This window comes from Paramisgurnus dabryanus, chromosome 19 (assembly GCF_030506205.2).
Source record: "Paramisgurnus dabryanus chromosome 19, PD_genome_1.1, whole genome shotgun sequence".
Lineage (NCBI taxonomy): Eukaryota > Metazoa > Chordata > Actinopteri > Cypriniformes > Cobitidae > Paramisgurnus > Paramisgurnus dabryanus.
Window position 1 is genome coordinate 3,756,767 of NC_133355.1, and position 23,692 is coordinate 3,780,458.

At 40.2% G+C, this 23,692-nt stretch overlaps 5 protein-coding genes across 12 annotated transcripts in view; 1 reads left to right on the plus strand and 4 right to left on the minus strand.

Annotated features, from left to right (window-relative positions):
* The window catches only part of syngap1a (synaptic Ras GTPase activating protein 1a), a 56,060-nt gene extending 55,660 nt beyond the window's left edge, over positions 1–400 (minus strand). Inside the window, exon 1 of one of the 2 annotated variants that reach the window (XM_065283650.2) lies at positions 54–399. In XM_065283650.2, coding sequence (XP_065139722.1) covers positions 54–75 — 22 coding nt within the window. In that variant the 5' untranslated portion in view covers positions 76–399. Of the gene's footprint in view, positions 1–53 lie in introns of both variants that reach the window. The other variant, XM_065283670.2, reaches the window with a different exon arrangement.
* Positions 401–2,535: 2,135 nt separating this feature from the next.
* On the minus strand, positions 2,536–6,580 carry scn1bb (sodium channel, voltage-gated, type I, beta b). 2 transcript variants are annotated; one of them, XM_065283709.2, is made up of 6 exons: positions 5,831–6,580; positions 5,497–5,663; positions 4,896–5,133; positions 4,465–4,606; positions 3,680–3,751; positions 2,536–3,518 (listed from the first exon to the last, which is right to left on the minus strand). In XM_065283709.2, the coding sequence occupies exons 1-5, from the start codon at positions 5,883–5,885 to the stop codon at positions 3,685–3,687; spliced, it is 669 nt and encodes a 222-aa protein (XP_065139781.1). In that variant the 5' UTR covers positions 5,886–6,580; the 3' UTR covers positions 2,536–3,518; positions 3,680–3,684. The 2 variants fall into 2 exon arrangements, with proteins under 2 accessions (XP_065139781.1, XP_073668753.1); XM_073812652.1 differs by having other exon boundaries at positions 2,536–3,515; positions 3,678–3,751.
* Positions 6,581–8,863: 2,283 nt separating this feature from the next.
* Positions 8,864–13,456, plus strand: zbtb22a (zinc finger and BTB domain containing 22a). The gene is made up of 4 exons (XM_065283696.1): positions 8,864–8,924; positions 10,229–10,436; positions 10,750–11,443; positions 11,557–13,456. Exons 2-4 carry the CDS (start codon positions 10,230–10,232, stop codon positions 12,372–12,374), a joined length of 1,719 nt encoding a protein of 572 aa, XP_065139768.1. The 5' UTR covers positions 8,864–8,924; position 10,229; the 3' UTR covers positions 12,375–13,456.
* A 785-nt stretch (positions 13,457–14,241) lies between these two features.
* rnf139 (ring finger protein 139) lies at positions 14,242–18,574 on the minus strand. Its single transcript, XM_065283684.2, has 2 exons — positions 18,313–18,574; positions 14,242–17,779 (listed from the first exon to the last, which is right to left on the minus strand). Exons 1-2 carry the CDS (start codon positions 18,449–18,451, stop codon positions 15,933–15,935), a joined length of 1,986 nt encoding a protein of 661 aa, XP_065139756.1. The 5' UTR covers positions 18,452–18,574; the 3' UTR covers positions 14,242–15,932.
* Positions 18,575–19,073: 499 nt separating this feature from the next.
* Positions 19,074–23,193, minus strand: tatdn1 (TatD DNase domain containing 1). 6 transcript variants are annotated; one of them, XM_065283628.2, is made up of 12 exons: positions 22,909–23,193; positions 22,210–22,275; positions 22,079–22,114; positions 21,931–21,994; positions 21,121–21,279; positions 21,006–21,048; positions 20,432–20,517; positions 20,311–20,351; positions 20,167–20,243; positions 19,802–19,872; positions 19,605–19,731; positions 19,074–19,229 (listed from the first exon to the last, which is right to left on the minus strand). In XM_065283628.2, exons 2-12 carry the CDS (start codon positions 22,213–22,215, stop codon positions 19,124–19,126), a joined length of 816 nt encoding a protein of 271 aa, XP_065139700.1. In that variant the 5' UTR covers positions 22,216–22,275; positions 22,909–23,193; the 3' UTR covers positions 19,074–19,123. The 6 variants fall into 6 exon arrangements, with proteins under 6 accessions (XP_065139700.1, XP_065139691.1, XP_065139673.1 ...); XM_065283619.2 differs by having other exon boundaries at positions 21,121–21,285; XM_065283601.2 differs by having other exon boundaries at positions 22,079–22,128.
* Positions 23,194–23,692: the final 499 nt, after the last annotated feature.

A 23,692-nucleotide genomic window follows, 5' to 3' on the forward strand; every position in this document is an offset into this window, starting at 1 on the left:
TCGATGAAGGATCAGGTGATGGATTATCGATTATAATGAGAAGGAACTCTTACCTTGTGAAGACACATAGGACATGATCCTCCGCCACTGGCCGCGATCAACTTGCTGTGTGAGGATCCATCATCACTCCTCCAGCGCGACAATTCTCAACAAATAAAACACTCCAATCACGTAACAATCTCAGACGCGACGCGTAGAGTCAGGGCGAGCGCGCGCACGGCAAGGCGCGCTCACGCGAAACCCTATTATTGATCTGAACGGTGATCGAACGATCCGCCGATCACTTACTTTACCCGTCACCAGACACGAGCGCGCAATCACAGGCGCGGGAACGCGCAGGAGCGCTCACGGAGCGCGGCACGCTTTCATCAGTGAGTGAGCTGATCGATTAATACGGAGCTGTAACAGCACGCGAACGAGCGGAAACCGAACGGATCCGATTCATTAGTAAAGCACGAGCATCACCGTGAGTAAAGTTTGTACACTGAGAGAAATCTAAAACACGAACTGAATTTATATTGCGTGAAACAAATTTATACAATGCTCAACAGTTATAGTTTGATAAAGTCATCAAGTAAAATAAATCTTGACTAACCTAAACATCAATATTCATGTTTTGTAGACGGTTTCAGCAGTAACAACATAAACAAACGGCTTTTGTGGAACAAACATGACTTCCGGTAAACTTCGCAAAGAATCAATAACAAAAGAGGCCTTTTAGAGAAGTTTATTTCTGATAACAAGCTAAATTAACAACAATTAGATTACCTTAGTTCAAATCATAGCTAAAGCATATAAAAAAACGACACTTAGCTAAATGTTACTGTGTGAAATGTGTACTATAATCTATAATTACAGATCGGCTGTCAAATCTCCCTTCATGCTGATCCATGATCGCCGTCTCCCCTCCTCTTAAGAAAACCAAAACATTTGTTATTTTAAATTAGGTATTACATTTAATTCCCTGTGTATAGTTTTAAATTATGTTTGATTAACACAGATCCCAAAATCCACAACATTATTTTTGGTTGCATACGTCTTACAAAACTTATAAAGTTGACTATTATTCATAGTTAATTGTAAATTGTTGTAATATGCTTATGACTTTAGTAAACCTAAATAAACCAGGCTTGATGATGTATGCAGCCTGCATATGCGACCTCCAGAGGCTGCAGCCTTGCAGTCTAATGTAAGGCTTGACAGGATTGTGTGTTTACACCTTTACTAGTAGAAACATTATATTATTCAATTACTGAGTATAAACCAGTTATAACAATTACTAATGAAAACCAGTACAAAACATCTCTCACGAAAATGAACCATGGTTTTGTTCGCTGTATTAATAACAATTGGCATAACCATTGTTTTTTGTAGTAACCAAGGTTTAACTTTAGTAACCCCACATTTAATTTTTGGTTTTAACTGTAGTTAAATGGTTAATTTTCATGAGCGATAACAACATTTACCTTACACTGTTACCCAGATATTGTCTTTACTTAAAAAAAATCATGTAGACATCACACTTATTATGAGTTGTGGACATATATTTCAAAAATCTTAGTTGATTTAACTTTTAAGCATATAAAATTCATTAAACTAAAACATTCAAGTCAAATGAACTTAAAATGATCAGTACATGTTGTAAGAAATACCCATAATCCTATTTATGCTTGATCACAGAACTGATAAGAACTTTAACTGCTTAAATATTTGATAATAAAATGTTTTAGAGGTTTTAGCTCTTATATTATTGATGTCATTTTGTCGTAAATACTCATTTTGTGAAGTCACGGTTCAGGTGATCAGTGTTTACTTACATGAACCCTGTTCAGCACATTTTATTGTCCACAGTACTTACAATTCACGTGAAAACAACAGTTTTTGTATGTTTATGTGGAGAATCAAGTTTACTCAATGATTGACTTATAGTCATAAGTTTTGTGTTATAATGCCATTTATAACACTAAACGTAATATAATTATAAATGAATTAAAAAAAGAAGAGTGGAGATGTTGGACAGAGCAATTAATAATACAAATTATTTCAAGTTAAATCAACTTAAAATTAAGTTAAATAACTTGCTGAATGATATTTGAATGACTAGAAATGTTAAGTTAAATGTACTCTTGTTTTAGTTTACATTACTTTTTTAGAGCAACAACTTTCCTCCAATTTTTTGGGTAAATTCAACTTGTACAGGTAGATTTACAGTATAAACTGATGTCCAAACAAGATTTCTATATTTAAAATGGTTAAGTGAATATTTTTACTTCATTCATTGCTCTTGCATTAACTAAACATGTTATTATTTGACGTTAAAATGAGTTTGTGTAGAATATTAAAATAAACACAGAATTTGTTCTGTAAGGAGGATCATTTATTCTTAAATCTTGACTAACTACCTTAACTAATTCAATTTAAGTGTTATCGTATCTTTATGAGGACATTTCTGTTTCTTTCACAAGATAAATTCAGCTTCATTGACCCCCAGTGGAAAAGCCTGGCATCAAATGAGAAATAAAAGAGTGCACATCATTCATTTGAAATCATTTTAATTTTCACATCTCTCTCTCCACGTCCACCCACGGCGCTGTTTCCCAGCATTCATTTCTGTATTTAATATCACAGAATCTCACATTATATCATCTACTCGTGAGCACAAACATCCTATTTTAGGTGAGTAGGTTTGTTATAGGACACCTGCATTGATCGTCTGCAGTGTGGGCATGCAGGAGCTAAATCTCAGGGAGGAATATGAGCTGTGATATTTCTTAATGCACTTACCCACAATGCATTTCAGCATGTGGTAATGACTATTGAATCAAACATTCAGCTCTTGCAGAGCAGAATTTTAACATTGCTACATTCAGAAAGGAGTGCTGTATTCACATGTGCTCATGTTTGAGTGGCATGAATGCTCATACTGTATATATTAAACCCGTATGCAACTCTAAATCTGAAGATTATAAACTCTATCCGGTTTCTTTAGCTTATCTATAGTGCTCGAAGCATCTATGAGACATTTTCATTCATAAACTAAATACATGAAATACTTATATTTCCCAGAATACAGATGCTGCATTCATATTAGCTCATGCAACTATAGCATTGCACATCGTTTGGCTTTCAGAGCAGTTTACAGTATATACTGTAGATATATTTATAGTCTATATGGCCTCCGTACATTCCAACAATAGCAGACAACTCATGGCTCTTTACTGATCTCTAGTGCAAAATCCAAGTATTGCAACTTTCACTTTCACATTGGGGAATTTTGCAGTAAATTGAGGTAACCGCATTCAGTTGTTGATCGTTGGTACGGTAGACTGTCTGTCGTGTGCAGGTGTAATGAAAAGGGTCTGACACCATGCATTGCATTAAACTCATGCGATATAGAAGACTTCAGGTAAGGTAGCAAGAAAAGGTTATAAAACAGGTTGAAAGAAGAATTAGTGCTTGGTCACAAGACGCAGTGACACAGTCCAGAAGATGAGAAGAAAGGAGCGTCTTGAAAAAACCTGGAAACCAAAAAAAACAAGCAAAACAACGAATGCGAATCAATGTTCTGTTTCTAGAGAATTCACTACACCGGCAAAGGAAATTTAAGGCTACAAGAAAAAAGAGCTGTAGTTGTTATACCGGCTAACCTTAGAGAACTAAACACTGCTAGTTAACTCACCTGTGTTATTCTGCTACCTGCACACCAGCGCAGTTATCTTTACTCTCTGATGCGATGGCTAAATACTCCGCACTGCAACCCAGAAGAGAAAAAACAAAATATGAGCTTCATACAGAGCACACACAGTATTACTGCTCTGTCTGTCGCTGTGTCTCCCTGTCTTTCTGTCTGCCACCCTGTCTGTCTTTCTGTCATTCTCTTGCTCTGTCTGTCTTTTTTTGTCGCCCTGTCTGTCTTTCTGTTGTTCTCTCGCTCTGTCTGTCGCTCTCTTTTGCTCTGTTTGTCACTGTGTCTGTTGCCCTGTCTGTCGCTCTGTCTGTCACCCTGTCTGTTGCTCTCTTGCTCTATCTGTCGCCGTGTCTGTCGCCCTTTCTGTCGCCCTGTCTGTCTTTCTGTCGTTCTCTTGCTCTGTCTGTCGCTTTCTTTTGCTCTGTTTGTCACTCTGACTGTCGCCGTTTCTGTCACTCTCTTTTACTCTGTTTGTCGCTGTGTCTGTCGCTCTATCGCTCTGTCTGTCACCCTGTCTGTTGCTCTCTCGCTCTGTCTGTTGCCGTGTCTGTCGCTCTGTCTGTCGCCATGTCTGTCTTTCTGCCGCTCTGTCTGCCACTCTGTCTGTTGCTCTCTCGCCCTGTCTGTCTTTCTGTCGTGCTGTCTGACACTCTCTCGCCCTGTCTGTCGCCCTGTCTGTCGCCCTTTCTGTCCCCCTGTCTGTTGCTCTATCTGTCGTTGTTTGTTTGTTTTTGTCTATGTGTGTCTGTTGTTTTCTGTGTTTGTGTGTTACTGACGCGCTGGCTCTCAGAGCTTCCTCTCCTGCAGCTGCAATCTTTCTGTAACAGTAGATCATCTCCACCAGCAGCCAGAGCTGCAGCCCAATGATGGACACATACATCATCACCTCTGACACGATAGACGCCATTCCACGTGTGGCTGAAAACACACACACACACACACACACACACACACACACACACACACACACACACACACACACACACACACACACACACACACACACACACACACAAAAGATCAGTAAAAGATATAACACAAGCATCTTTGTCTTTGTATTTTTTAGTTTGTAAAATGTATTAAACATGTATCATGGTTAATACCTGAACATCAATCGATCAAAGTAAAATGACAATAGCGCATCTGTTTACTTTTGTTTATATAAATTGGTGTAAAGTCCAAGCAGACACTGCCACTGGTTTCTCACCTTTGGCCACCACGGTGAGATGAACCTCTTTACTGGTGATGGTGGAGAATTCATAATGCTCATAAGTGAGGACTCGGTTGAAGACGCAGCGATAAATGCCCGAGTCATTGAACGTAACGTTATGGAGGTTGATGGACGCATCCTGCAGGTCGAGTGTGTTCTTACTTCCGTGCCACTCCACTCGATCCTGAAAGCGCTCATCGATGATGTTAGGGATCTCCCCGTCATAAGTGTAAATCTGTCCATCACAAAACAACAAAACATGCGTCCGTCTTACAAAAGTGAAAGATTGCTAATAATGAAATGATGATCTACAAAAAGAAGATCCAGAAGAGTCCACAGACAGCGAATCTGTCTGAAAACATTGAAATCTCAGTCACACCTCTGCATATGTGGACATGCTTTGAGCCACATAACTGAGAGTTTTGGCCAAGAGGAAGATCTTAGGTTAGGATAATAAAGGAAATTCTGTTCTGTTCCTCGCACCAAAACCTCTCTCACATGACTCCAGATGACTTATACAGAATACAGAACGAGTCACGCAGGCTACTTTACTTTTCATTACATAATTATAGTGTAAAATATTCTTAAAGACGCTCACATGCACAAAGTCTGTTTCTCCTCGAGCTCTGAAGTGCCAGTCAACAGTGGCCTTGGCCTCCACTTCTCCTCGCATCTTGCAGGAAATGCAGCCGAGTTTAAAGATGTGACCGGCCACAGCCTCCGTGTCTGAGTCCACCTCTGCACACGCGCCGCTGCACAGAGACACTTTAGGAAACACACGCATGATTGTTTAGATCAGGGACATCTACTGTACTGTCCTTCAGAGACACCAAACACAAATCTCTTTACTAACAAATCAAACTGTCCAGGGATAATCACAAATAAGTGTCCGAGCTGTGACATCTAAAGCATGTTTGAATGATCAGACTCACCTGAGAGCGAGCAGAGGACACAGAGGACCAGCAGCCGTCTGATAAACAAGTCCATCGTGATGAAAGAGGCTGTGATGACCGAGACCGACTCTAGTTCCTACCACAGTGATGTATCTTCATAACCTGACCATCAGATGAGCTTCAGGAGAGCCCCTGATCCACCTCAGGACGTACTTCAAAGGCAAAGGACTAAGCTAGCAGCATCTAACTAGTATCTAAAGATGTCCAGTGTGCAAAAAGAGGCCAGTGGCACGTGCTTCATTCAAATGTGCATAAACAGGCTGTGATTCTTTGGCTCGCAATTATTGTACTATTCAAAGCTTTATTGCTTTTCTCTTACATCAGTCTTTAAAATCAAATAAATCACAGTTTGACAAACACATGATCATCAGACCTGAGACTAGTCTTTCATGTTAATCTCACAGTTAACTAATAAAGATCTGATACTGCACCTTCATTTAATCATTTCAATCATCTTGATATCATATGTGCGCATATAGCACGTGCACGAGCACGTATACGTTTACGTCCATCAGTATTGTCCTCTAGACACAATGCATATTCGTTAAAATCATGCAGATCGTTCATTAACTTGCCTCTTTTATATATTTGATCCTCGTGCGATAGAGAAATGAATATGATCAGTGATCTGGCGGGTCGTTCATGTGTTCGGTGAGCTCTGGACTTCCCAGTGACGCTCGCAACGACGCACGGACTGATGCATTGCGGTAAAAAGCTCGGGCCGCGCGCGCGCCGCAACCGAACCCATGATGACGTCACTTCGTCACTCCGCAGGTGCAGCCCCCTGAAATGAAACATCAAAAGATACAGACAACAACAAAAAAGATACAAAAAAAGATTCTAATTGAAATTAAATAAATGACAATAAACTATGATAACTGTAGTTTTTGTTAAAGTTGCTTTAGATTTGTTCGCATTTTAAAATCTTAAAATTAAGGTAAAACACAAAATGTTACGACTTTTACATTTCATTGTGCACTTTTGTTTGCAAATGATTAATTTTCAGAGCTATATATAACTACTTCTAGATATTAAATATGATTGTATAAATATGATTTTAATACATTATATTATTATGTTACAGCTAAATGTATATATGCGTGTTCATGCTGCGCAGACAGACAGACGTATGACGTCAAAACACTGCGAGAGAGATTCATGAAATCACTGTATTGGTAAAAAAAATCACTGTATTGGTTTATTTTAAAATTATACATCTAATTTACCCAACGAACCAATTCCTGCAAAAATTCAAAAAGGATCTTTCAGACACTTGTGTATTTTGTTATATTAACAGTGAAACTATTGTACAACTTTTTTTGATTGCATATATACAAGATTTTTTTTTGATCGATATTGAAAATTTGTTTGAATTATTCTGTGGAGAGAAAATCAAAATACAGAAAAAAATATGTTTTTTCTTTTATGGAGAAAATGACTTCTTTAAAGGTCATATATTTTTCTTAAATCTTATTATTTTATATGGTAAGTTTTATATTCATAAATGCAAATGGGCTCTGATTAAGCCAATATTAGCCAATTTAAGATTAGGATGAAGATTTATTTTTAAATATTGAAAGGACTTTCAAATCGTACAAAGACTATGGCATATTACAATAAATTAGAATATTAAGAATATTGTATACCCTCTTTATTTTGTATTTTTTTCCCTTTAAATGTTATTTGTAATCCTTTATGCTTAGATTGGTGCTACATGATGCTTTGATTGTACAATTTTTATGATACAAAATAAAGCACAATAATAATAAAAAAAATCACTGTATTGTTTTCCTGAAACAACGTTTCTTTGGTCTTCATGTGGTAATATATACTAAGATTAAACATGGAATTACTGAACAAGTTTTGTGTCAGTAATAAAATTAAGGAGGTTTATTACAAAGTTACAATTTACAATTACAATATAATTGATCCTGTTAAACATGTTTTGGAAAGATTTAAGCTTTCATATGTTGTGAATTTTGTGGACAGGATAAAGAAACAAATTTGCATTCGTTTTTATCATTGTATCTACTCAAGACTCTTTTGAAAAGATTTATATATAGATAATTATATTAGTAGATAATTATATTAGATAATTATTACACAATTATATTAAGATAATTATATTAGTAGAAAATTGGGTCGTGTGGTAGAAATTGGTGTATTTGATGTGTTATTTTGAGAGAGATCATTTGGAAAGTAATGAACTTATACAGTTACATATTGTATTAATAAAGTACCATATAAACAAAACAAAATAGGCCCAAATCTGTCACATTTTATGAATCATTTCAAATTATACAGTATCCCTTTGAAAAAAAGTGAAAACAAAAAAAGCTCTGAAAACATGTCATACTTTAAAGTACTCATTTTTTCTAACTCTCTTTTTTTCTTTCGTAATCTCTTGTTCATGTGACATTGAGCAAAATGTGAGTTTTGTATTTGATGTTGTTATTAAAATGTTGATGTTGTTTTCCTAAATTTTGCATCAAATCGTCTGCAAATCTTTTCCAAGATTTTATTAAAGAAAATATAATCAAAACAATGAGTGTAAATGCAACACAATCAAACTGTTCAAGTAACATTTCAAGTGCTTGGAGTTATCAAATACAAACAATATTATAAAAAGACTTTGAAGAGAGTGCATACTTGTAAAATATGGATAGCTTTGCGTTTTTTAGGGCAATATCGAATCAATATAACACTTTATTTCATTTTTTAGTAAAACATGTTTTGCCTGAAATTTTGCCATAAAATCCAGTTTGTAAGTAAAGGGAAGGGCGTGTTCGAGTTGATGCGCAGACCTATCGCCGGATAAAATTGAAGTGCCGCGAGAGTAAGGCAAAGCATCTTCAAAGCAATGTACTCGTGAATTGCTCTCGCGGTATCTTGATGTCATCGTCCTACGTTAGCGCCACATGAAGTCAAGCACTCCTTTTATAGACGTGAACCGGGATGTGACTGGCTGTGGGGCAGAAGGGGCGGGTCTTGACTGGCTGTGGGGCAGAAGGGGCGGGTCTTCTCTGGCGGGGTGTCCTTTCTCTTCCGCAGAGGGCTATCGCACAGAAAGCAGGTAAGATCATAAACATTCTCATGCTACATTTAATCTGCATTATTTTTATAAAGTAGATCAGACGCAATCATAATCAAGTGACCAATAAACACACCCGATTAGTAGACGATTAAAAGCATTTGATTGTGTGTCAATACAGCGATCAGCAGCTTTAGCGCGTGTTAAGGTAAACACGCATGATCATGTTGTTCACACGATACTTCACTGTAGTCTGATTGTGTTAACTTATATATCGCGTGTTATGAGCGATCAGCGGTCTGATCTGAACGAGTGGATCTGATGGGCAGGCCTGCAGCTCAATAACATCAAAATGAAATGTGAGATCTGTGCTTTGCTTTAGAGTCGGATTGGCGAAACCGTTTGTGGACATACAGTACAGTTATCCTTAACTTACCTGTCAACATTGGGATTTGAAAATAAGAGAAAATAACCAGACCCCCCCCCCACCCCACTTTCACTACTACGCAAGGGTATGAATGAATGGGCATACTGCAAAAATCACTTTTTTACTTAGTATCTTTCTCTTGTTTTTAGTAGAAATATAAACAATTATTAAATCAACATGCATTTTCTTGATGAGCAAAATGACCTAAGAAAATAAGTCCAGTTTTTATATAAAATATCAATTTTAAGTGAATTTGTGCTTAAAACAAGCAAAAAATAAACACAGACACTTAATTCAAGAAAAGTTTGCTTACAGTATTGGCAGATGGTTTTGCTTGTTTTTAGCAAAAAAATTGTATAAACTAGACTTATTTTAAGTCATTAAGAATTTTTAGATATTTACTGAATACAAGACAAAAATACTAACTAAGAGTGTATATCTTGTATCATTGTTTGTATGGCTCTTGCTTACAGGTCGCAGCACTTAACTTAACCCCTTTTAAACTAAGTATTAAAGCACAAACAGCAGTGTTTTCCTACATGCAAAGTTATCAAAAGAATGCACACCCTGCCACAAGCATCAGTCCGCACATCCAGAGTACACGTTTGTGTATGCGTGCTAATAAGCGCGGCCCATTGTCAACCTCCACCCATCCTCGGGAAGCTTTTCTTCTTCTTCTTGTTGTTTGATTGGCGGTTGTGGTTTGAGTGATATGTTACAGATATACTGCCACCTGCTTTATCAAAGGTGAATGTAACAAACATACGGGAGAAATACAAGAAATTATTTAAACGGCATGATGGTGATAGAATGGTAAAATATGGGAGAATTCTAGGAAAAACGGTAGGGTTGACGGGTATGCCGGTTCAGTTCTGATTCATATCTCATCTGCGGTCTCTGGTGTTTTTCTCCCTTGCAGGATGGACCAGATGCTCGGCCGTGCCAGCGCTCCGCCCGGTCCGGTTCTGCAGGTGTGTTTCCCGAGTGTCCGGGCGTCAGTTCTGGAGAATCTGAACCGTCAGCGCGAGGAGGGTCAGTTATGTGATCTGTCCATCCAGGTACAGGGCCAGGTGTTCAGGGCTCACAGATGTGTGCTGGCCGCTTCATCTCCTTACTTTCATGATCAGGTACATGTTTACTCACAAGTATTCTGAAAAAATAAATGGTTGATTTGAAAAATGTGCAAAAAATAGCAAAAAAAAATGAAATAACCCAACAAATATAAGTTGTAAAAATTCACAATATTCAGCTGATAACTGAGAGAGGCTTCATTTACTAAAACATCGATACTGGAAATTTATCTTGTAAATTATTAATAATAAACACTATCTACAAACAAACTTGAGCTCAGAATCTACATACAACAATCAAAGTTTAGCACAGGACATGTTTAAGCGTCTGAGGTGTGGAAACATTTAAAAACCTTTGATTTGTCCTCAGGTTCTGTTGAAGAACGTGACCACAGTGTCTCTTCCCTCCGTGATGGATCCTTTGGCGTTCGAGAGCGTGTTAACCTCCGTATACACCGGACAGCTCAGCATAGTGCGTGATGACATTGTCAACTACGTCACTGTCGCCAGTTTCCTTCAGATGTGGCACATTGTGGACAAGTGCACAGACATCCTGAAAAGGTCACGGCCTTTAGCCCAGGTGAGCCCGAGCGGGGCGACCTCCTCGAGTCACCAGTCGCCCAGCAGCTCGGACTGCTGTTTCGTAGACGCGGAGGAGCTGGACAGAGGAGCGGGCGAGCAGACGGTCGCTCTAGAGAAGAGGTCGCTCGTCGCCGAGCACGGTGCGCTGCCTCCTCTGGCCACCTGGAGGCGACCACATCAGCAGCAGGGCAGGTGGGGCAGAAGCAGCCTTTCCGTACCCCTCAAAGCGGAGTCTCCACGGCCCGACCGCAACCCAGCGGGAAGCGACTACGCCTGCTCCGTCTTACCTTTGACATCCGGCGTCGGTGGGGAAAACGAAGCGGAATTTGGTATGCGGCACCGGTTCCGGACGCGTCACCAAAGAGTCCGAGAGGATGAGGAGCAGAGGAGGAGAGGGCAGAGGTGGATGGAGGCAGATGAAGGGGTGGGAGAGCTCTTGGAGGACGAGAAAGTGAGGGTGAAGTGTGAGGAGCATCAGGCCGGTGAGTGGAGCTTCTTCATCACAGCTGTTTAACTGCCGTCCACCAGGGGAGCTTCACCCGGCTGCGGCACTGACATGTTTTTGACTGTTTTGTCTGCTCTTGTCTTCTCTCAGGAGGCGTTGAATCAGGGGGATGTGTCAGAGAGAGAGAGTGCGGAGAGAGTGAACGGGAAGCGTGCGATCTAGCTCGATCAGAGCACGCTCGGTGGCACGGTAACGCCGATTGGCCGGCGGCTTCGTGCGCTCAGTCGGACGGCAAGCTGTCCTGTAAAGGCTCCGGCGGAGGAGGCGTCGAGGAGGACGACGCCGAGGTAGACGAAATGGACATCGCTCGCTTCACGGAGGGTGGATTCGAGACCTACGACGAGATCGAGGAGGCCACGGGCCAGGTTTCCCAGAGGCCTTTGCTGCACGCTCCACCTGACGAGTTCGCGCCGGGACCGTCGGACCTCTCCTGGCCTCAAACTGTCACTCCGACCTCGCGGCCCTCCTCTGTTCCCCCCTGTTCCTCTCCTCCGCTCACCTCCCCCTCCTCTCCTCTCTCTGGGACGCCCTATGCGGGCAAAGTTCACTACTGCCACTGCGGCAAAGCCTACACGCTGAAGAGCATGCGGGACCGGCACGTAAAGATGCAGCACCTCAACCTCCGTCCGTTCGCCTGTCCCGTGTGCTCCAAGAGCTTCAAAATGAAGCATCACCTGACCAAACACGTCAAGACGCACGGAAGCCTGCGGCCGTATGAGTGCGCGTTTTGCGGCAAGAAGATCGTCTGGAGAGACAGTTTCTTGAAACATCAGGCACGCTGTCAACGGTCGTCCGCCGCGGTGCCCGCCACTATTACGGTCGAGGTGGCCGGCGGTGAGCTGGAAGACGAGTTGGCATCTGCGAATGGGGCGGGGCAAGTGAAGAAGGAGAAAACGGCAGAATATTAAATCTTAGCAGAGATACACAGACTTTTCCCATGAAATGAATATAAGTATCAATTAATATATGTAGCAATTCAAAATAGTTGTTCAGATGTTCTTGAGGTCATTTGTTCAGGCTTACTTTGAAATATTTATTTGAGCAAAATGATGCTTGGACACCAGCAAGGTTACCTTTCTTCAGTCACCAATTAAAGTTTGTTGTTATTGGTTTGTTGTGTTGGGTCTGTTTCACACCGACTGCGTCTGCAGACAGACAGATACTTTACTCTTAATGTTGTCAATGATGTTAAAGGGGACATATCATGAAAATATGACTTCATGTTTAAGTGCTATAATTGGGTCTTCAGTGCTTCTATCAACCTAAAATTTTTAACTTAGTTTTGGTAAATCATTCTCTGCAAGCATGTGTAAAAATGCTCATTGAAATTTGGCTCCCCTTGTGATGTCAGAAGGGGATCTTCTTATAATAATACCGCTCCTTAATCTGCACTATCCAACCACGGCACTGGTATTTAGTACACAGAGAGGAGATAGGCTTGTTCAACTTAATGCTGCGCCGCAAGAACTGACAACCAGATGAAGTCAATGTTCAGCGAGAGCAATTTTAAAGCAAACTCCTCCATATACTTTTTGCGAATCTCTCTCGCGGTACTTTGACGTCATCCGGCTGTCGGTTCTTGCGGCGCGCATAAAGTCGAACAAGCATAATAATTGACAGCACAATTGAGTTTCAATCTCAACAAAACAACGATCAGTGTTTTCATTTCATCAGCTCATTTACATTTTAAAGGACACACCCAAAATTGCTAATTTTTGCTCAAACCTACAAAGTGTCAATTTTAACATGTTATAATAAATTATCTGTGGGGTATTTTGAGCTAAAACTTCATATATAGACTCTGAGGACATCAAAGATTTATTTGACATTTTAATAAAGTAAAATGTCCCCTTTAAATATAAACCTACAGATTCTGAATGTGTGAAACAGACTTTTCATGTCCTGAATACTTTCTTAACTTCTTATTTATAATCCTTCTAATATTTCAGTGTGCCTTTTTATTTATTGTCAATAAATCCTTTCCTCACTTTGTGATGGTCATGTTATAGTCAATGGGTCAAAACACTGTTAACACACACACATATATAAAGTTAAAACGAGCCTTTTGTTCCTCTTCACATCTAGTAAATAGATGAAGTAAATACCTCACTTCCAGTGTTTCCTAAAGTGCCTTCCCAAAATTAAACTGAAATATTGTCACATATGACAACAAACAGGTTTAAAAAAGTGAATCTGTTGCAGCTCTGTGTAGGCTTATAAAGAACACAAGACCTTTAAACATCTCATGATGAAAGAAACTTTCCATCAGCAAAACCCTGAACTTTAGCTTGATTAACCCAAAACCTGCTTACACTGATCATGTCGGCTCAAAAACACCTGATTAGAGTTAGTTCAATCAACCTCTTACTAGTAACCGAGAGCTAATGCGCACACACAGGGAATAGATAAGACATTTTACATTTTAAGCATATGTCACATAACCAGACCCCTGTACCATGAAAATGGTTAAACAAACTCTGGGTTAAAGTATTAGTTTCAAGATGACAAAACCAAACCAATGAACAGGCATTATTGGTACAAGCTATTTTCATGGTAACCAAAACCCAGGATTTGCACAAAACTAATCCTAAACTTACCTGGCTAAACAACTAAATCGGCTTCATAGTATAGGCTTCACAACATCAACACCTTCATGTGATCCAAGGCAGAACTACATTAACTCTTTAGTTATTTACAACAGCATCTATCAACTAATATAGGACAAAGAAGAATCGGATTCATATCTGACACTTATCAAATAAATCTGATCAGAAATTACACAAAACATCTGAGATTTATTCAATCCAAGAGTTCTGAAAGTTTTTAATCATATAATGTTTATATAAAGTAGATTGTGTTTGTTGAGATTTAGCTCAAGATTCAATTCAAGTAAATTCTACCATCAAATAATTGACCTGAATATCTGCATAGATGACACATGAATTAAATACATGTAATGTGAATATACTCATATCAGGATCAGGATTATTGTGGATTTCATAGTGAGATTTTCAATTCTTTTACATCAATGAACAGTTAAATGTTTTGTGATTTATTTTACTAAAAGATCAAAATGATTCACAAAGCACATGTATTTTTACAGCTTTCTTTGTTTATATTTACCAAGGATGCCAATAATCCTGAGCATGACTGTATATATATATATATATATATTTAGATTTAACATGAATATATTTACATTCAGTAGTTTGCAATCACAGAGAAATATTTTCCTTAAAAAGAAATGTATGCTTTAAGAAATAATTGACATCAATAAGCATGAATAATGCTGTTTCATCATTCGTGTTTATAATAATTTATAGGATTATTTCTGTACAGTTATGATAGAAATGACTGAACTTCTTTAATAACAGTGAGAGAAACAGACATCTTCAGATTCACACAGGACAAAAGATGAGTTAATAAACTTGAGCTGATTTGTTTAATCCACCTGAAGATCTTAAACTAACAGACGTCATAACTCAAGCATTACAGCAAACTTATTTCAACAGAACTTTGATTGTGATTTCAAACCTTTAACCCATGGGTCTCCAACATTGTTCCTGGAGGGCTCCTGTCCAACCTGAACCTGCTTATCAAGTTGTTCAGGGCTAACTTAATATTACAGGCGGGGTGTAGGAGTAGGACCGAAACTAGGGCCATTCCTCAATCAGAAAGCTGCAGCCTCCGAAGGTCGCATTCTGCATACATCATCAAGAGATTTTATTTCAGAAAATTAATTTCATCTTAAATTGTTGTAATATGTTTATGACTTTTGAATGTAATGCTCAGGCTTGATAACTATGCAGTTTGTATATGCGACCTCCGAAGGCAAATATATGCAGGACAGTTGCCCTCCAGGAACAACGTTGGAGACCAACATTCGTGTTAGGATGAATGATGAAATGCTGAGGGAATTCTTTGTCATATGCATAAAGAAGGAAAAACTTAAAAACTTCATCTAATTATTTTATTTACACCAAGAACTAAGGCAGATAATTTCTATACATTAGTTTACTTGGCAAATCAATCATTTTAGCCAAAATCAAAGCAACACAAAACCGGTTTGAGCTTTAAGCCGGCGCTCACGACAGGACAGTCAGATTCTGCGGAGCTGTCTTTTAAAATGCTGCGTGTGTCAGGGTCATAAAGCGACAACACCGTGTGATAATCGATACTGAAGACTCCTCGCTGCGTTTCTCTACACCAGTGGATCAATCTTTTTTACATTGACATGTACAATAATGTACACAATTATAAGGAAGGTCACACAAGAGACCAGTAGTGATCATATCGAGGTAAACTGATATTACAGTAGCTATCACTCTCTATCATTTACACTTAAATATCCAAACATCCCTTCAGAGCCGTCCGGAGAGAAACGAGTGTCCCCTTGTAACACTTCGGCCCTTTTACCAACACAGAGAAAGAAAACGAGACGACATCTCTGATCAAATGCGCTTTGCTCAATTCGAGTCAGTGTCATCGTTGATGTAATCCTCTTCTATCTGCGTCAGGCCGGTCTGCGTGCCCCACTCCTCCTCGTCGTACTCGATGCTGTCGTTGTCCTCCAAGAGTTCGTTTTCGGGCTCAACCCCTTCGTGCGCGTCTGCCACGGGCGCATCTGCCCCGGCCACATCCTCGAACTCCGCCCGGTCCCTCCCTGGTGCGGCGTATCCGTTGTTGTTGGAGAAAGCCGCATGCTCGCGGCTGTCATCCTCGATATAGACGCGCTGATGGCACATGGGACACGTGTCCTGGATGTAGAGCCACTTGCGAAGGCAGAGCGCGTGGAAATAATGGTGGCAGGGCGTGATGCGCGCCGAGGTGGTGAACTCCTGGTAGCAGATGGCGCAAACGTCCTGGATTTCTCTTAGACGAGCTCCTTTGACCTCCGGCAGTGAGTTGATCTTCTTGACGGCTGTCCGGCGGTTGATGAAGGTCTTCCAGCCGTTCTTGGCCTGCAGGTAGATGTTGAAATAGGCGTGAAGGCACATCATGCAAGCGCGGATTTTGCTTCCCTCAAACATCATGGTGTAAGCGCCGTTACCGAACATGATCACGCCAAAGACGAACTCTATGACGTTACCCGCCGAACGAACGTAGTAGACGTAGTCGTCCAGCTTCTCCCACAGGACGTTGTAGAAGCCGTCGATCATGAACAGCGCGTAGACGGTGAGAGACACCAGCACCTTCAGGCAGAGCTCCACGCAAAAGGCAGTGACTGCGAACAGCCAGGTGTTGAGGACGTGGTGATGCCACAGGAAATAACTCAGCAGGATGGGCAGCAATAGGAGCACCAGAGACACCAGCAGTGCGGGCGCGTGCCTGCGGGCCGAGGAAACGTGCGAGGCACTCAGCGACATGAGCACTGGGTCCGTCATGCCGTGGATGAAATGCAAAACGGCCGTAAGCAGAAGGCACATGTTTCGGCTGAGCCGGACCAAGCGGTCCTCTGGCTTCAGGCCACTCAGGCCCGTCTGCAGGGCCAGGATGAAGAACAGAACCGGCGCCACGAAGCCCAGTCTCTTGTCCTCCTCTTCGGTGGAACCAATGAAGGCCAGGATGCTCAGGCCCAGGTAGTGAGCCAAAGACGAGATGACGGCGCTCATGCCCAGCACGGTGAGCGTTGAGTCGCAGCCGCTGATGATCAGGTTGCTAAACAAGTCCCAGAACACGTCCCAGGTCAACTCGAGGCCGCTCTCCGACCGCACCGCCCTCACTACGTACACCAGGACCACGGCCTGCGCCGTCACACGCGTCAGCCAGAAAACTCGCAGGATGTCAGGGAATCGGATCCGCTTCCAGGTGTCTTCCAGCAGCAGCTGCAGGCCATAGATCCTGTACATGTGTCGCAGCAGCAGGTGAACGTAGCGGCACGAGTAATAAAACCGCTTGAGTTTCAGCAGGAGGCTGACGGCGGCGTGCGCAGCCAAGAGCAGTCCGGATACGCCGGCGACCAGCCGCCTAACGTCTGCCGGACAATCCATGACGAGTCCCCACAGAGGAGCCGTGACGTCCAGGAGCACCAGGAAGGCGCACGGCGGCCGCACGTCGAGCAGCGCTACGTAGCCCAGGCCGAAAAGCAGCTGCAGGGCTGCCAATCCCAGCCACAGCGTGGGACCGCTGAGAGGCAGCAGACCGAAGCCCGGAGCCACCGCCTCGTAAGCGCTGTAGAAGTCCACATGAGATCCCGTGCCATAATAATTCACAAGAACCGACGCGGCTCCCAGCATAAGGGCTGACAAGAGAGAGTAGAACCTCAAGAGGGACTTCTGAGACAGAACCAGAACCACACCGGACACCAAAATCCCTGAAAAAATACAACAACATACAGAGTGTGAGACAACAAGTGTGTAGCGCAAAATCAGACATTTAGGCTAAGTAAAATTTTACTTGTGTCAATATCTAATTTCTTCAATCAAGTAAACGGTCCAAAACTATACGAATAATAAAAAAAACGAAGAATAAATGACAAGCAATAGGACAAATAAACAAAACAAAGTGTTTATCAGGTGGGCCAAATCCAACAACTAATTTCAAGAACTATTCAGAAACTGAACAGATAACAGGTGGCAGACTAGAAATAAAACACTCATCATCACTACTTAACGTCAATACGGACGACTGCAGAGAGAGAGAGAGAGAGAGAGAGGGAGAGGGAGAGAGAGAGAGAGAGGGAGAGAGCATAAACATAAACATGGATTGATTGACAGTTGGAGTTTTGACAGCGCGTCACTCTCTTACACAAACACACAGTGAGTTTCGGGTGGGTTCGTGGATTTAATCTCATTATTGATGACGTGAGCACACAAACGTGAATGAGTCGAAACACTGCGGACTCACCTAACGCGCGGATGAGCGCGCTCCCGGGATCAGAGTTCGAGTTAAATATCGCGTCAATGATGAAGATGCTCGGAACTCGCAGAGCCACATCGAGTACAGCCAGCACCTGCTGACCCAACCGAGCTTGAGCCGAGGCCATGCCGCTACCGAACGCTGCTTTCAGCCTGTTAGTCGGTTCGGTGTCACGCAGGATCTCTGCCGGGTGCCATTTTGGCTCTGCTGCTGTTGCTATGAGTGGAACGCGGAAGTGACAACAGACATGCGCAAAACCTCTCAACTCGATTCAAAATAAAGTTTTATAAACATACATTAAGGGTTCAAGATTATTTTTTACTTTTCTAAATTAACTACTTATAGGTATGTGTTTAAATTAAATTATCATTTATTCTCATCTTGCCAAATTCCTAATAGAAATGGTTTTTTTATTTGCATTACAGAAAAGTGAATTTGAGGAAAAAGTAACATAAAAAAATAATATATTTTTTTTCAACAACACAATGCTAATGTTTTACATTAGGAATAGTTCAAAAGTGAACATTTGATGGAATAACAGATGTTTAAACTTTCATGTGTCTTGTCAGTCAATATATTTTTTGCACATTTTGTTTTTACATTTCAAAATAAATTGTGGAAACATGTGTGTACTATGTTTAATGTGTGTTTTCTTGAGTTATTGCTCTATTTATAGGCCTTGAAGGACTTTTCTTGTGAAGCCTGTTTTTTATTGTTTGAATAATAAATAGACAAAAGCATGAAATAGCTGAATTCTTGTGATTTTTATTAAAATGAAAGTCTTTGACAGCAGATGTGATCATGTGCTATGGTTGAAGAACAGTCTCATGGTGTTGTTGTAGATGATATCAGCGAGTTCCTGTGGATCTTCATCTCTTACAGCGGCCATCACCTCCAGAACTTGACTAAAACGCACAACAATCAAATCCAAAGCTACATTAACATCACTATTTAACTGACGCTTAAGAATTCAGTCATTTCTAATAGCAAACAATCCCTGCACAGTTAACCAGAGTTTAAATGTATTATTGATCAGATGAGACCCATTTAAAGTTATTAGCTGAATTTCATAGCACCATATACTGAACACAGCTGTATACTGAACATGAATTAGACAGAAGAATAGCCTTAGCTGTTTATTATTTCAATTACTGTTTACCAGTTATAAACAAGGTTTCTCTCAGGACACCTGAGGCATCCGTTAAAGTCATTTAATCCCAGTTAATCCTTCACACATCAGCTGTGCTAAAATCATTGAAATAACCCAACAGAGGACGTACATTATGTGACACGGCTCATTTCTGTCTTTTAAACAATGTCCCGCCTCCCATTTCTTCTTTGTAGGAAACGTGGTTTTGATGAGTTTTGCTCCCGCGTGAGTGTTTTTGATGCCACACCACGGAGCGTCTGCACAAATATAAGCAACATTAGTACAACAGAAGACACGTCTGCAGAGATACGAAAGGTTTGGCCGAACCTGTTTCAATCATCAGTCTGTCTGCCGGGATGGACTTCATCACCTCCAGATTTTCTGCAGTCTTTAAAGAACTAAACCAAAGAGAAACGTCGAAGTCATTTGAAAATCTCACATATTATTTAGAAAGCAACTCTTGTTTTGTGTAAAACATTATAAATTACATTTAACCTTATGATCATTGATTAGTAATACTGTGTACTGATTTAATGACATATAGTGTTTTGCCTGCTAACTTGGATGATTTTACCAAGAATGTCACAATACATTCTGGGATTTTCTGAAAGGGGATAATAATGTCTTAATGTTGCTTATGGCCAACACGTGGCATCTTAGAAGAAGATACAAAATGATCTTCATCATCTCACCAGCCATTAATTCCAATATAAAGATCGAGATCAATAAGAGCTGCGGCGTCCTCCTGACTGCCATCAAATGAATGAACCTGAAAAACAACAACACTGAGAAACGGCACAGAAGTCTTATAGTCACATATTTAACATCTCACTCACCACTCCACCAACACATCTGTCTCTGTTCCTCTTCATAATGTCTGTAAATGACAGAGAGACGCTTTATTTACAAAATATGAGACATAAACGCTCGACTGAAACTAAGAGTCTGATGAGATACCCAAGAATTCCTGGTGGGCATTTCTGCAGTGGAGGAACATGGGTAATCTGCTCTCTTCTGCCAAATCAAACTGTTTCTCAAAGTATCTGTGAAGACAACAGCTTTCATCATCACAAACGCTTTCAGTACATTTACTGCTCTCAAACATTGATCATCTGATCATAGATCATCCAGCCCGTGGTGTTTATTCTCAGACATGGAATCATTGAGATTTCACAATGCTCATTGTGTTTAAAAGCTAAATATGTGCTCTTACCGTGCATTCACACCAGATGAAAATGAAGCGAAAAAATCCACTATTTGCACATAGTTCAACACTTTTTTAGGTCACTCACTTTATACCCGCATGAAATTTGCGTCATTGCAAATACTCTCAATCACTAAGAGAGCAAGCTGCCAAAAGTTTAGATATTTCAATTCCTGCGTCAAACACCCCAAAGCTCAAGTCATTCTGCGTAATTCGCGGCACCTCATTCACGTAAATTGGGCTGCAGGATGTCTATCGCGTCTTGTGCTTAACACTTTATTCGCATCTGGTGTGAACGCACCATTAAACTTCAATAGAAATACTTACTTTAGTTGAGTTTCTTTAGGACAAAACTCCAACCGATCAAAATCTGAATCAAGAAGAAACAATCTTAGTAAATAAAAGCACAGTAAGGTGAGCAGAAAGTGAAATGATGGCTTACCGAGACCACACTCTCCTACAGCAATCACCTTCTGTCTGTTATTAATGATCACATCTCTGAGGCTTGCCAGGTACTGATCTGAAGCCTGATCTTCAAACTCACTGCAGCGGGTCGGGTGACATCCAACGGTACTGTAAAACTCACCTGTACACATCAACACTACACCTCCAGACCGGATCATTTCAACTCATCGTCACATTTAAACATAGATCAAAACATAGTTTATAAGCATGAATGAGATGTTAAAGGGGTCATATCAGATGTAAAATAAATCTTTGGTGTCACAGAGTCTGTATGTGAAGTTTAAGCTCAAAATACCCCATAGATAATTTATTATAATATGATAAAATTGACACTTTATAGGTGTGAGCAAAAGTGTGCCATTTTTGGGTGTGTCCTTAAATATGCACATGAGCTGATGAAATGCAAACACTGATCACCATAATGGTGGTTTGTTGAAATTGAAACTCAATTGTGCTGTCAATTATTTTCTCTCCCTCTCTCTGCACTAAATGTCAGGGCTTTGGTTGGATAGTGCAGATTAAGGGGCGGTATTATTATAATAAGATCCCCTTCTGACATCATAAGGGGAGCCAAATATCAATGAGCTATTTTTCACATTCTTGCAAAGAATGGTTTACCAAAACTAAGTTATTGGGTTGATCTTTTTCACATTTCACATTCTGTGTAGGTTGACAGAAGCACTGAGGACCCAATTATAGCACTTAAACATGAAGACAGATTTTCAGGATATGTCCCCTTTAAATATCATGATATAAAGTCAGACTCAGTGGTGTAGTCGATTCAAACCTCTGGTCTCTGCGAGTCTGACGGCTTCTTTGCTGTCCTGCAGGTTTCCTCCGGTGATGATAAACTGTCAGTAAATATCAGCATGTTTAGAGAAAACCTCAACACAGGTGGTGAAGATGACTTCTGAATCATCACAACCTTTTCTGACCTTATTCAACCCGACTTTCAGTGCTCTCTCAATGATCTGTGGAAAATCATCTGTCAAATAACACACATGATCTTATTACGGTGTAAATGAATGTTTACAGATATAGATACAGTCATTTAGCGTGATTTTACCTTCATGTTTCTGAGTTCCTCTGTAGATGCCTCTGAACATGGGGTCGGTAAGATTAATACCAATATCTGCAGACAGACACGTTAACACACCACACACACATATTCATTCACTGTCTGATATTTGACCGTTGTGATAGTTCAAGTCTGAACCACCCGCTAATGAACTTAACCTATATATTTCATTCATTTCAGCTATTTTTTTGTTCAGTTGGACTTTAATATGTAAGGGAAGCATCATGCAGTTAAGGGTCATATCATGGTACTTTAACATATATATCATGAATTACAGCATTCTTTACAGGTACTGCAAAGGAGAATCATGGTATTACAACGGTACCACACATTGTTCAAATGAATCTTAAAAGGAAAATCAGACAATAACAATAAACGTCAAACTACAGTATTTCATTACTGTGTTTATAGTGAAAAAATGAGTTTGCTTACAGAAACTATGCGCTAGTTACAGAAATACCATAATGTTTACCATGGTACATAGCATTGTTACGGTACAGCCCGATAACCGTATGACGTTACCACAGTACAGACCGATTGTTGTGTGACGTTTACCACGATACTGAATGATCCACCAGATTCATTTACAGTGAAGTTTATGTTTCAGCGTATTCATATTTCAAACTGTCATACTGTCAAGAGTTAAACACACACATCTGTAAATAATCAACAGATCTTACAGCTCACCTATAAATTTAAAGTTGCTCATTGTGATTTTTGCAGCAGAAGTAAAACACACAGCAGCGCACGCGATTCTCAACGTGTTCATGAAAAACATACGAATGACAGAGAGGGCGGAGCTTACGAACCAATCACCGTTGTTTGTAATACCAGAGATGATGACTTCATTAAATCATTCTGTACAGATTCCTGATATATTATAATGAATATAATACTTGTCATCAACAAAGTTTACGGAAGCGTTACAAAATTTCTCGAGCCACATACCGTAATAACACGTGCTAATGTGCACCCAAAAACACACATACCGTAAACACACGTGCTAATGTACACTCAAAAAACACACATGCCGTAATAACACACGGTAATGTACACTCAAAAACACACATACCGTAATAACACACGGTAATGTACACTCAAAACACACATACCGTAATAACACGCGCTAATGTACACTCAAAAACACACATACCGTAATAACAGGTTCTTCCAAAACCTTATTTGGTCATCAGATTTAATCTTAGAATCTTTTGAATGATTTCTTTGTTTTTTTTTTTCAAAAATTAATATTACTACAAAAATTAAAGATGCAATATGTAACTTTTAGATGGATATCGTTACAGAAATGCAATCTAATCTACATAACTATATTATCAGTGGTGTATATGAACTGTATTGTTTTTATTACCGAAGATGTTTTTATCTTAATACGTGGGTCATTCTTTAATTGGTGGAAATTAAATACCAGTTAATTATAAAAATTTTCGATGTTTGTTTTCAGTATGATAAA

Coding starts and splice junctions, on each gene's coding strand:
- zbtb22a (XM_065283696.1), top strand. CDS start 10,230: ATGGACCAGATGCTCGGCCGTGCCAGCGCTCCGCCCGGTCCGGTTCTG. Junction 10,437..10,749: donor CTCCTTACTTTCATGATCAG/GTACATGTTTAC, acceptor ATTTGTCCTCAG/GTTCTGTTGAAGAACGTGAC. Junction 11,444..11,556: donor GTGTGAGGAGCATCAGGCCG/GTGAGTGGAGCT, acceptor GTCTTCTCTCAG/GAGGCGTTGAATCAGGGGGA.
- rnf139 (XM_065283684.2), bottom strand. CDS start 18,451: ATGGCCTCGGCTCAAGCTCGGTTGGGTCAGCAGGTGCTGGCTGTACTC. Junction 17,780..18,312: donor CGCGCTCATCCGCGCGTTAG/GTGAGTCCGCAG, acceptor GTATTTTTTCAG/GGATTTTGGTGTCCGGTGTG.
- scn1bb (XM_065283709.2), bottom strand. CDS start 5,885: ATGGACTTGTTTATCAGACGGCTGCTGGTCCTCTGTGTCCTCTGCTCG. Junction 5,134..5,496: donor GAGAAACAGACTTTGTGCAT/GTGAGCGTCTTT, acceptor TGTGATGGACAG/ATTTACACTTATGACGGGGA. Junction 4,607..4,895: donor TCTCACCGTGGTGGCCAAAG/GTGAGAAACCAG, acceptor GTGTGTTTTCAG/CCACACGTGGAATGGCGTCT.
- tatdn1 (XM_065283595.2), bottom strand. CDS start 22,999: ATGTTTTTCATGAACACGTTGAGAATCGCGTGCGCTGCTGTGTGTTTT. Junction 22,129..22,209: donor AGGAACTCAGAAACATGAAG/GTAAAATCACGC, acceptor GTTATTTGACAG/ATGATTTTCCACAGATCATT. Junction 21,049..21,120: donor TGTAGGAGAGTGTGGTCTCG/GTAAGCCATCAT, acceptor TTCTTGATTCAG/ATTTTGATCGGTTGGAGTTT.